The 11,272-nt window shown below is 60.7% G+C and overlaps 1 protein-coding gene across 2 annotated transcripts; it reads right to left on the bottom strand.

Moving 5' to 3' along the window:
- Nucleotides 1-3,682: 3,682 nt before the first annotated feature.
- On the bottom strand, nt 3,683-10,911 carry NUDT14 (nudix hydrolase 14). Of its 2 annotated transcripts, none has more exons than XM_053594546.1 (5): nt 10,759-10,911; nt 8,050-8,093; nt 7,362-7,426; nt 6,933-7,170; nt 3,683-3,960 (listed from the first exon to the last, which is right to left on the bottom strand). In XM_053594546.1, exons 1-5 carry the CDS (start codon nt 10,837-10,839, stop codon nt 3,696-3,698), a joined length of 693 nt encoding a protein of 230 aa, XP_053450521.1. In that variant the 5' UTR covers nt 10,840-10,911; the 3' UTR covers nt 3,683-3,695. The 2 variants fall into 2 exon arrangements, with proteins under 2 accessions (XP_053450521.1, XP_053450522.1); XM_053594547.1 differs by having other exon boundaries at nt 8,050-8,131; nt 10,759-10,898.
- Nucleotides 10,912-11,272: the final 361 nt, after the last annotated feature.

The raw sequence follows: 11,272 nt of genomic DNA, 5'->3' as shown, positions 1-11,272 counted from the left end.
GACTCCCCTGACAAATCTGTCCAAGGCCTGGACTGGATGGTAGTAGTGCAGCCCACTGCCTAGAGCAGGTCACTGCCACTGTGGGACTGGGGCGTGGCTGGGTGGGGCACTGGAGGACTTCCTGGAAGAAGAGAACTTTGGAGGCACAGGCATGCTAGCCATGTTCAAGAGCTGGGGGTGGGGCAAGAGGTATGCAGACACAGAGGCACTATCCTCTCTCCCCAGAATGTGCCAGTGCGGCCTGCCCCCCACAGAGGTCACTTGCCTCACCCATTCCCCTGCATTTCCTCAGAACGAAGGCTTGCAGATCAGCTGGAGGTGAGTCCCCTAGAACCACCTCGGTGACTCTGCTCACTCAGAAGGACCACCACTGCCTGAGCCCCACGGGATCTGGAGACAGGCTGAGTGGGGGTTAAGACACAAGGTGGGCACAACCACATGCAGACCCCCCACACACATCAAGTATGAGGATTGAACAGTGTTCAGAGCCTGCCTGCAAAGCGGGACTCCCTGTGGAGACGCCTCCTCTCCTTAGCTTTAGCCTGGGGGTCCCCAGGGAGGGTGCTCTGGACCATGTCAGGACCCACTCCAGAGGCTGAAGCTCCATCCCCGCCTGTCCTCAACTACCCCACTACCCAGAGTGTACTGGTGCCTCCAGTAATAGACTCTAAGACAAATGCACATGAGGACAAAGCCTGGGGTAGGGGCTATGCTAAGACCCTAACGATGCCATAGGTCAGCCAGGTGAGAGCTGGGCAGAGCACCTGTCAGGGCCCTGGGGACAGAGGAGCATGACCCCAGTAAGGGCATGTGAGAGGTTGCAGTGGCCCTTAGGGGCTGGTGATGAGACTAGAGTCTTGCTGTTAAGACTGGCAGGAGGTCATGAAAGCCACCATGCCAGGTGGACTTCATGGTGACATTGTCCTCACAAAGACCCTGGCTGTGGGGAGGGAGAAGAGGGCTTGGAGCGATGTAGGGAAAGGCTGAAGAGGGGGAATTCCATCAGAAGAGACGGAACCCAGGGAACAATCTATGTCCACCTCCCAGCTTCCTGCTCTTGGCCAGCTGCAGGGGTGCGTTCAGCAGTGCAGCTGACTGATAGTGGCTTACATGTGGCCTGTTCCTTGAGGTTCTTCTGCTGAGAGCCTCTCAGCCTGGAGCCACCCAGCCTAGGGAACTTTGGAGGCACAGCCAGGCTCCAGAGACTCAGGCTCACCCTGCTCGGGCTTGCTGCCTTCCTGAGCCCTACAAGGCTGGGGAGATGGTGGTCTGGCCCCATCTGCCTACCTCCAGGCCTTTTGGGTGTGAGACCTGGGGGCAAGGCCCAGGGCATCATCCCAGGAGCACAAAAGCCCCCTCCCTCTCAAGGCCCCTTCCTCCTTCCTACCAGCACAACCTGGACCTACTGACGTCCAGGTCAGGATGGTGGCCACACTTGCCCTCTGAGAAGAGCTGGGTGTTGGAGACACTGAAGAGGTAGACCTTTCCCTCCTAGAGTCCGCTTCCTTTAAGCATTTCTGCAGTCCTTGGGCCATAAGTGCCAGGGATGCTGGACCTGAAGGTGAGTCCCCAGAGGCAGGGGTGGAAGCCCCTGGACCCACAATTTCAAAGAACTCATCTGCCCCCTGATGCTGACTTTGCTGGTTAGGGCTGGGGTCCAGTTTCCATTCCCACCAAGCCAGGCTACCCTGCCTCTTCAGGAAGGGCCCCTTGGTCATTGTCCTGGGGCCCAGGGGTCAGAGCACCCATCAGCCTCCCAGCCCCACCTGCCCCCTGCTGCCTCTCTGAGCCCCCTAACACCAGGATTTGCACGCTCTGAGGGGCTGGTGTTCAGCATGTGTTGCAGAAGGCACTTGCGGGGGCCACTTAGCCTGACGAGGGAGCACTCCAGCAGAACAGCAGTGGACCAGGCTACCAGGGGTTTGGACAGAGCAACTAGGCAAGGAGTGAGCTGTGCTTCCGCCTGTCCTGTGGTGCTAAATATAGCAGACAGGGAGGGGAGTTTCCGGTTACAGTCCCCCTACGCCACCCCCTGCATGTCGGGAAATCAATGCCAGCTCCATTAGGCCTGCAGCAGCCTGCTGACCGCTCATTGGGCTGCAGAGCAGAGTGAAGGGCTGGACTGCACCCAATGCAGGTGCCCTGTCCCTACCCACACAGAGCCCTGCCCCCTGAGCCCACATCAGTCCCTCTGAGGCAGTAGGCAGCAGCTGTAGGCCAGCCTGGGGGTCAGGGGCACTTGAGACAGGCATCATGTGGGCTGCAAGCCTGGGAAGCAAAGTGGGGTGGCAGTGGGCTACTAGAACCCCTGTCTCATGAAGCCTGTCCTGTGAATGTCCTGCTGGGGCTGGCCAGGACCCTGCCGCAGCCCAGCCCTTGGACACCCCACACACCTGAGGGCCTCTCCCCAGCAGCCCCATCGCTGGTCTGGCTTGGTGCTCACAGGCCCCACCTCAACCATAGCCAGCATTTGCATACAGGTGGTGCTGCCTTCTTGGGCCTCTGGACCACGGTCTTCTCAGGCAGCCAGAGTGCCAAGCCACCCACTGGGCGAATACCAAGCGGAAGTCCCTGCCTCCTTGCCCAGGGTGCCATCTGCAGGACACAAAAGACCCCTCCCTCTCAGGGTCCCTTTTCTTTCTTTCTCCCAGGAGCCACAGCCCGGACCTAATGCTTGTCCAGGAGAGGTTCAAGGTCAGGAAGGTGGCCACACCTGCCCTTAGAAGGCGAGAGGGACATGCCCAGCAGGAGGGGAGGGGGCCTCGTGCTTTGTCACACAAAGCGCCTGTGTGGGTTCAGCTTAGGTGTGGTGTTGGGGGGACAGAAGGGCAGGAAGACCTCAGTCCAGCACCAGGAGCCCCTCCACCATCCCAGCAGGAGCCAGAGGTAGCATGGCCCCTGCCACCCTAGGGGCTCTGGGGGCCTGCAGGGCAGCACTAAGCTGCATTCATCTTGTACAGCCCAAGGGTCAGGAACAGTCCAGAGGGCAAGGCTAGGGGTATGCTAGGCAGGGTGCTCCAGGGCTTGATGGCACATCACACACAGGCTAGCTGATCCCCAGTCAGGGGTCCTGAGGCAGTCCTCATAGTGCCTGGAGCACAGCTGGGGCTGGTACCAGTAACATGCCCATGTCGAGAATGGCCCTGTGTCTCCACCATGTGCCACCACCCCTCCTCTTGGGGCAAGGCTGCTAAGGGCCCCTCACAGACTCCTAGGGCCTAGACAGCCTTAGTCCAGGATCCTAGAGAAGACCCCCTCTTGCCCCAGGGGTAGGATGCATACTCTGCAATGTGCAGTCTGTAGAGCTATCTGCACCTTCTCTTCATTCACAAGGGAGGTTTCTGCCACTGCTCCTGGGGACGGCTCATTCCAGAACCCAGTGACCAGCAGGCCCACCCCAGGCCTGTCGTGCTGTCCTCCCTGAGCACCTGGCCTGGCTGAGCCTGGGCCCCACCCCTCCTTGCCATGACAGGAGGCCCAGCCTGGCTGCGGTCTCTTGGATCCCCACCACCCCCAGACAGCTTAGTTTCCTGTGGGGAGAAGCTTCTGCTGGAGAGCTAGAGCACCACAGAGCTGACTATCCCCCACACGCCAGGCTCCTCTCAGGGAAGAGCTGCTGCCCCTGCCCTACCCCGGTCCTCTCCAGTCCCCAGTCACAGTCACAGCCAGTGCAGAGACAGGATCTGGGCACACTTTTATTGGGTCTGCAGGGTGGTGGTCGAGTGGGAACCCAGGCAGGGAGCCACCTGGCTGAGGAACCAAGAGATACCAAAGATAACGCCAAGAGTCTTGGGGATGTCTGGGTCATCCGCAAAGGCCTGGGCACCACCCATGGGCAGGTGCACAACCTCGATGAGCTCACCCTCCTCTGCCAGGCCCCCACCTGGGCCACTACGCTGGGCATCTGTCACCTCTGCGTAGAACATGGTCTGTCTGGAGCCAGTCAGTCCCACTCCTGACCTATAGGTAGAGACAGTATCTGTTGAGCCACCCATGGTAGCTCTGCCAGCTACCCTGCCCCTTCCATAGCCCTCCAACCCCCTCCACGCCACTGCTGCCAGCCCTCTGGTGGGCAGGACTCTGGGACACCCTATACCATACCAGATTCCCCTTGAGCAGGGGTACTTGTGGACATGGGGGCGTATTCCTTCTGGATTTGATTATGTTGGACTAGGGAGAGTTTTGCAGATGTGATTAAGGACCCTGGTCATTAGAGTTAACTGAAAGGGAGAGCAGAGCCTCCTGGGTGGACCTGACCCAGCTAGGCAAGCTCTCAAGAGAGAGGAGGAGCTCAGAGACAGGCCATCCTGTGAGGCCTGCAGATGGAGCGACCCTCCAAGCTGGGAAGGCCCTAGGGGAGGGTCTGCAGGCAGCCTCCAGGAGGTGTGAGTGGCCCTGGCCAACATTCAGTGAAACCACTGTTTGTGGCTATGTGAGTTGGGAAGGTGACCCCCATCCTGGCTGAGATGGCTGATATCCTGATGACAACCTGGAAAGGCCCAGGCAGGGGACCCCACTCACATGCAGACCGCCAGTCCCCAGAAACTGTGAGACTGTCAAAGGATGTTGTTTGAAGCCAGTACATCTGTGGCAGGCCATGCTGCAGCACAGATACCTTGGGCAGGCCTCTGTCCCCACTTTTACTAGACCCAGCCAGACTTCTGCCCACACCCAGGGCCTAGGCTGCCTGGGAGGAGGGGACAGACCTAGTAGGCCTAGTGCAGCCTGGGCTGTGAGCATTCCCCACCGGGCACCTGCAGGATGCAAGTTCTGGGCTGACATAAGCATATGCCAAGGTGGCCTGGCCTGGGGTGGGGTGGCAGGGGGGTCCCATGCCCAGGCATCCAGGCTGAAGAAGGGTGAAATGAAGTCCTCTCCCTCACTGGGCAGTGGCCAGAAGGAGCTGCTGGAAGCCAAGAGAGACAGACACCAGGTGAGGGTAGCAGCTTAGACTGGGATGGCAGAGGGCCATGGTGGTGATGGCTGGCTTCAAGGACAGGGTGCCAGGAGTGCCAGGCTGGATTTCAGATTAGGAGGGGGCAGGCCCAGAATACATGTGGGGAGGAGGAGAAGCAAAGGGTGTCTGGGGAGTTATCCGGTGGTGAGGGAGCCCTGGCTCACCCGAGATGTTGGTGGCATAGGCCAAGGCCAGCCAGAGGCCTCTGGGGTGAGGTCTGCCCCCAGAGATGTGCTGACACACGGAGAGCAGAGTGAGGGCCTCTCATCCCCACACCCAGGAGGCGGGACCCACCCAGACTGACTCCTGCCCTAGCTGCTTCCTCACCCTCCCACCCTTTTCTCCCAAAGACCCCTTCCTGATGGTCTGTTTCCGGCTGTGCCTTTGATGGAAGGGATAGGTCAGTGGGGTATCCAGTCCCATTTCCTACACTTACAAAGGAGACAGGCCCAGCCTTTGGTCCAGGCCAAGAGGAATATGCCCAGCCAAGTCACCCAGTGCTGAATCTCACGCAATCACAACCCTAGTTGGGAGCCCTGGCCTTGTCACACATCGATTGGCAGGTGAGTGGCCTGGCTCATCTCTGGGGCCATAAACAGGAAGATACACATGGGCCCTGCTACATGTGGGTGGGCTGTCTGTCCAGCCCCCTGTCAGGCCTACAGGAACAGGTGCTTTGACCTCTTCTCAGCACCCCCTCCAGTCTTGCCTCCCTATAGCCATACCCTCCTTTCCAAATGGAAGTCTGAGCAGGGTGTTCACTGCCTAGAACTCTCCTTCACTCCCTAGCACCCCAAGAATCAGGCCATGATGGCCTAGAGGCCCTGCCTGAGAATCACTGCAGCCAGGGCTGGTGGACCACTCATCCTGAGCCTCTGCCATGCAGCCCCTCTGCCAGGACTGTCCCGCAGACTCATCCCCCAGGAGGACTGCTTGCCCTTCTTCCCTGCCTGCCCCACAACCTGCCTACTGACAGAACTGGCAAGGTCAGGCCCTTCGGATCCTCCCCACCCCTAGCACTGCAGGGCACAGGGGCTGGGCACGGGGCCTAGACACAGGGTGGACACCTGCAGAAAACCAAGGCATGCCCTTTACACCCCAGTCAGTTGATGCTTTGGCATGGAAATCCACCTTTAACATGGAGCCCACCCCCTGCCCAGGTGTCCTGGGTGGCAGAGCAGGAGGGCCCAGCCTCAACAGCAGGTGGCCTATATGCGGGGCTGACAGGTGGCAGAGATGCCCCTGCCTTTCTCCCTAGAGAGGGATCCTAGCCCCTGCAGAAGACTTCTAGAGGCTGGTGCTCAGCTTTGACGGAGAACTGTGGGACTCTCCCCTGCCCCCAGAGCTCAGCTGGGGTCAGGGATCCATCACAGTGTCCCTGAGACAGGGGATAGGCCCCATCCCAACATATTGTCCTGGGAAGATGATCCCAGCTGGGAGACTTTATGGGGGAATGAGTAGGGTGGAGACACCTGAGCTTTGGGGACAATAGTCCAGAAGCATAGATCTAGGCCTTACCTCATCCCCCTTCCCCTGGAGAGCTGCAGTCACCCCTTCCTGGCCCAGGACTCAGCTTTTCCCTCATTCCTGAGCCTCCCTCTGAGAACAGAGCTGTGACTCACCCCACCCCCAGTGCCCGGCGCTTAATCCCACAGGAAGTGGCGGCATCTGTCGGCAGCAGCTGCGGCCCAGAGCTGGCCTCACTTGGCTGGGGCCACAGGGCGGGGCACAAAGGCCAGCTCGCTCCAGAATGAGACTCAGAGCCCCGGGTTCCGGCCTGGCTTAGGACCTGAGGCGCATTCTGTCCAACCCTTCCCCCAATGCCATGTCCTGCTTACATATCCCCAGGATAGGGTGCTCACTCTCTCCCAGGCAGCCTACCCCATTCCTTGGGCCATGAGACATCAGGACCCTCCATCCCAGCCCACCGCCGTCCCACCCACATTCTGTAGGCCCACCCCCTGGCCCCACTCACCGGTACGTGGCTACCCGGCGCAGATCAGAGGGGGCTAAGTGGTAGCCACACTCCTCCCAAGCTTCCTTGCAAGCCACTTCCTCCAGTGAACACCCAGGCTGGTCCACGAGGCCAGCACAGAGCTCAAACGTCACCCCTGCTGAGCCTGGCAGTGCTGGCTGCAGCTCCTGGGGCCCATCCTGGTCTGCAGCTGCCAGGGACCCTGGGAAGCGGCGTTCCACCTCACCAGCATACACAGCTGGTTGAGAGGAGGGCAGACCATGTCACAGACACATGGTGGTAACCTCCTTGTGATCCACTCTAGGCCAGACCCTTTTGCAGGACCTCAATTTCCCTTGGAGCCCCTTCCATGTCTGCATTCAGACCCTCAGAACACAGGGGGCCAGAGGTGACCCCGAGGTTCCCCCTCCCCAGCCTGGCTGGCCTCACCTGGCCGGAACTGCTTCACCAAAACCAGGCTCCTCTGAGAAGAGTTGAACAGGAGAATGGCCACACTGTGTATAGGGAAGGGACTCAGCACAGAAGCAGTCCCCACCTCACCTCCCTGGGGGCCTTGGCCCTCATCCCTCCATGTGCCTGCCCCACCACCCCCAACAGCCCAGGGGAGTCAGGCCCCTTGCCCAGATGGGAAGACTGAGGCTTAGGCAGGGCCAGAGCTTCTAAGGACACAGAGCCAAGCTAGGACCCAGGACTCCGGGGGGCGGGGAAAGACATGTATTAGCTGAGCAGGTCAAGATGGCAGTAGCTGAGGCCGGGTGAGCGACAGGACATTTGGACCTCGCTGGCCAGTTCCCACTAGCCACACTACTCAAGCCCAATTGACATCAATCCCATATCCAGATGCAGAGGGGCTGGGTACCAGGAAGGCCTTTCCCAGCCCCAAGAGGGCCCACCTGCCCCATAGTCCAGATGACCTAAGCCAGGATCTGACTCAGCCTCCAGTCCTCAGGCCGAACCCTCAGGACTAGAAGGCCGGGTTGAGAGAGGATGTTTGGAGACCATAAGGGACCAAAAAGGCAGAGAGGGGTAGGGTCCCACCAGTAGCCCCCCGGGCCCAGTGTTCGCCTGGGCATCAATCCTGGGCTTCCCCAGTGGCCAAGCTAGGGTGGGCTCTCACCTATCATGTGTCTTCATGAAGTCCCACGACTTCTGGGCACCATTCTGAAAGAGGCAGGGCAGCAGTCAGGAAGGGCCAAAGGCTGCAAACAAAGGCGGAGGCGTTCTGGGGGAGCCAATGAGGCCAGACAGACCTTCTCCCACCCAGGGCCCTGCTCTCCAGGAGCTGCAGCAGAGGCCAGGAGAGGTCAAGGACAGCCTAATGCTCCAGAGGGTGAGGCGGAGAACCAGGGCAAAGGGCATGAAGCACTGCCCAGCACAGGGTGAGTACAAGAGGCTACAAAGAGAAGTGTTGTCACCAAGTGTTGTCACCAAGTGTTGGAAGGATGGCGGTGACTACTGGGGAGGGACAGGCCAGGGCAACTTCACATGAGGGTGGGTGGGGACCACACAGGGCAGAGCAGAGGTCAGGTTTTCACTGCTGAAGTTCCCTCGGACCACCAAACTTAGAGAGATCGGATGGCTGAAGAGGCCAGCACCAGGAGCAGTGTAGGTGAGGCAACTCCCAAGCCCAGGGGGAGGTCGTGCTCAGAGCTCAGTGACTCTGTGGTGGTGACCGGACAGGGACACCCATCCCCTGCCTGGTCCTATGGTCCTTCCCCACCCAGAGCACTGTACCCCTAGGCTCCAGCCCCAGAAGACACATAGTGAGTGGAGAGGCTGGGCCCTTTGGGGGCCAGCACTGTCACCACCAGGCTTCTGAGCATGCAGAACCCTATGAGGTAGAAACCACTGGGCACAGGCATTCCCCTCTTGGTGGCTAGACCTGGGGACCTTCCCCATGGCTGCCAATGTCCAGCACACTTGGCCCTCTGACACCCAGTTAATGGTCCTGCTCGTCAGGAGCTGCAGCCTGAGGCCCTGGCCAGCTGCTCACCCCACCCTGGGGGCTCTGTCCAACTGTGAGATGGACAGAGGCCTGAGCACCAATGACAGAGAAAGTACAGTCAGTCAGGGCTACAGAAGAGGGAGTATGCTAAGAGAGCCTCCATGGGGACTTTCTGGGGCAGGTGACAGAGTAAGGGGAGGGCATTTCAGGCAGGGGACCTCATAGGCAGAGGCTCAGCGATGGGTCTGAGGTGAGCTAGGAAAATGGTCTGGGCTTGGCCTGGAGGTGTCTTGGGAGGAGAGCACAGTGGCATTGGTTTCTAAGGTGGGCAGCCCATGTCCTGTGCAGGTCAGGCTGCCTGGGAGGCTGCTGAGGCACCACCACTGAGAGGCGAGCCCAGGCCTGCCTGACACTGGCCTCCCCAGGCCCCCCCAGTAGGCTCTAGGGAAGCTCGCACCTCTTTGCAGTGGCTGTGGAGCCTGCCCCCACCTCCATCCTCTGAGTAAACATCAACCCAGTCAGGGCGAGGCCTATAGAGGCCCACTGAGGCCCAGTGGGAGGGATAGGACTAGGGGCAAACATGACCCCTTCCCTCTCAGACCTTGTCTGCCCACCAGGCTTTCTAGCTGGACACCGCAGATAACCAAGGACTGCAGGTCTCCCTTGGTGGCATTCCTCACGCCTGAGGAAATGCTGCCCCAGTCTGTGTCCAGCACACATAGCCAGACATCCACATCAGCTCAGCTCTGGTTACGAGCACCCATCAGCAGAAATGTGCCATGTGCTGCCCCACAGTGCTTCCCAGAAGTAGGGAGACAGTGCTTTGGCCTGGGGTGCCCCATGTCACCTTCTGCCCCCAGAGCCCCAGCCGCTTGGAGGCTGTGCAGGCACAAGTGAGCATCCAACACCCGCTAGCCTCCTTGATCTGCCCTTGGTCCCTCAGTCCTTCAGCTGACCCCAGCTGCTTGCATAGGCTAGAGGAGAGGACAGGAATTCCCTGGGCTCCTTTGTGAATGGGATGACCAGAGGGGGAGACTGGGGGGCCTGGGGCCTCTGTCAAGCCAGGCACCAACAAGGTCCAGAGGGTTGCACGGCCTGGAAATGATGGGTAGGGACAGGAGGTGCCAGGTCTCAGGAGCAAGCCAGCACCAAGGCTCAGACCACCCCCGACTGAGAGGCTGGAGTGGGGCTGCACCAAGTGTGAAGGCACACCTGGGGCAGACAGAGTGGCAAGCCAGAGCTGGAGTCTGGACCAGACAGGCAGGAGGACAGCTGGGCCCACCCATCCAATATTCCTTCACAACCTACTATGCGTCCAATGCCAAGAAGCAACATGGCCCTGCTGTCCTGGTGACCGGTGTGGGAGGAGGAGACACCCTGGGAGGCCAGAACCCGGCAGGAAGAGGCTCCCAGGAGAGGCCCTTAACCGCGGGGTGTAAGCCGGCTAGGAGAGGCCTCTGCGCTCATGCCAGCTACCTCCTCCTTCCAATCCTAGCAGGTGAGCCACCACTTCCAGAAAGATTTCCCTGATCCCTGGGGCCACCAATGTGGTGAATCCCACGCCAAAAACAATGGATGGGGCGGGCAGGAGGGTGGGACTTCACAGGCGGAACTCTGGGACGCATGGCATAGTGCTGTCATGCTAAACCAGCTATCACAGCCCAGCAACTCTTCCCTAAAGGGACGACTGAGCCCCCGCTCCATCAGATGTCCCTTTCCGGGTCCCTCCAGGGGTGTCTCCCGGCCTGAGAACTGGAAACCCAGCAGAGGAAAGAGGGGTGGGCGGCGCGAGAGGCGGGGCGGGTGGGGCAGGCGGCGCGAGAGGCGGGGCGGGCGGCGCGCGCGCTGGGCCGGGGGTGCGGGCGGGGCGCGGCGGCTCACCTGGCGATAGTGCAGCGTGAGCGGCCGCAGGTACGGCGAGGTGGCGCAGCGGCCCACGGCCGCCCCCTCGATGCGCTCCATGGCGACGTAAGCAGCAGGTCAGGGCCGGGTACCGACTTCGTTCCGGACACTAGCGGGCGGCGTGTGATCACGACTCTGGGCATGCTCAGTGCGCGAGCGGGGCGGGCGCAGACTGTTGGCGGGCGGGGCGTCCAGGTGGCGTCTGCTCAGGGCAGCGCGCAGGTGGAGGGTGCGGGCCGCCTCTGTGTCCTGGGAAGCCGCGCGGGAACGTAGACGGCGTGCGGAGGGTGCCGGCGTGGGGAGGAGGCTGGCCGGGTCGACCTTCGCTGCGGGTGGAGCCAGTCGGGCGGCGAGGCTCGGTGCTTCGGTGGGACTTGTGGCTTCTTGGCTGGGAGACCCTTGTAAGGGCGCCATGGCTGAGGGTTGCAGCTCTGTGTGGAGAAGAGCCGAGGGATGTGTCCCCCTGCGGGGATGGACCGGCGGGAAGAGCGGG

Source organism: Nycticebus coucang, chromosome 6 (genome assembly GCF_027406575.1).
Source record: "Nycticebus coucang isolate mNycCou1 chromosome 6, mNycCou1.pri, whole genome shotgun sequence".
In the NCBI taxonomy this organism is placed as follows: domain Eukaryota; kingdom Metazoa; phylum Chordata; class Mammalia; order Primates; family Lorisidae; genus Nycticebus; species Nycticebus coucang.
This window is presented reverse-complemented; position numbering and strand designations above follow the sequence as displayed.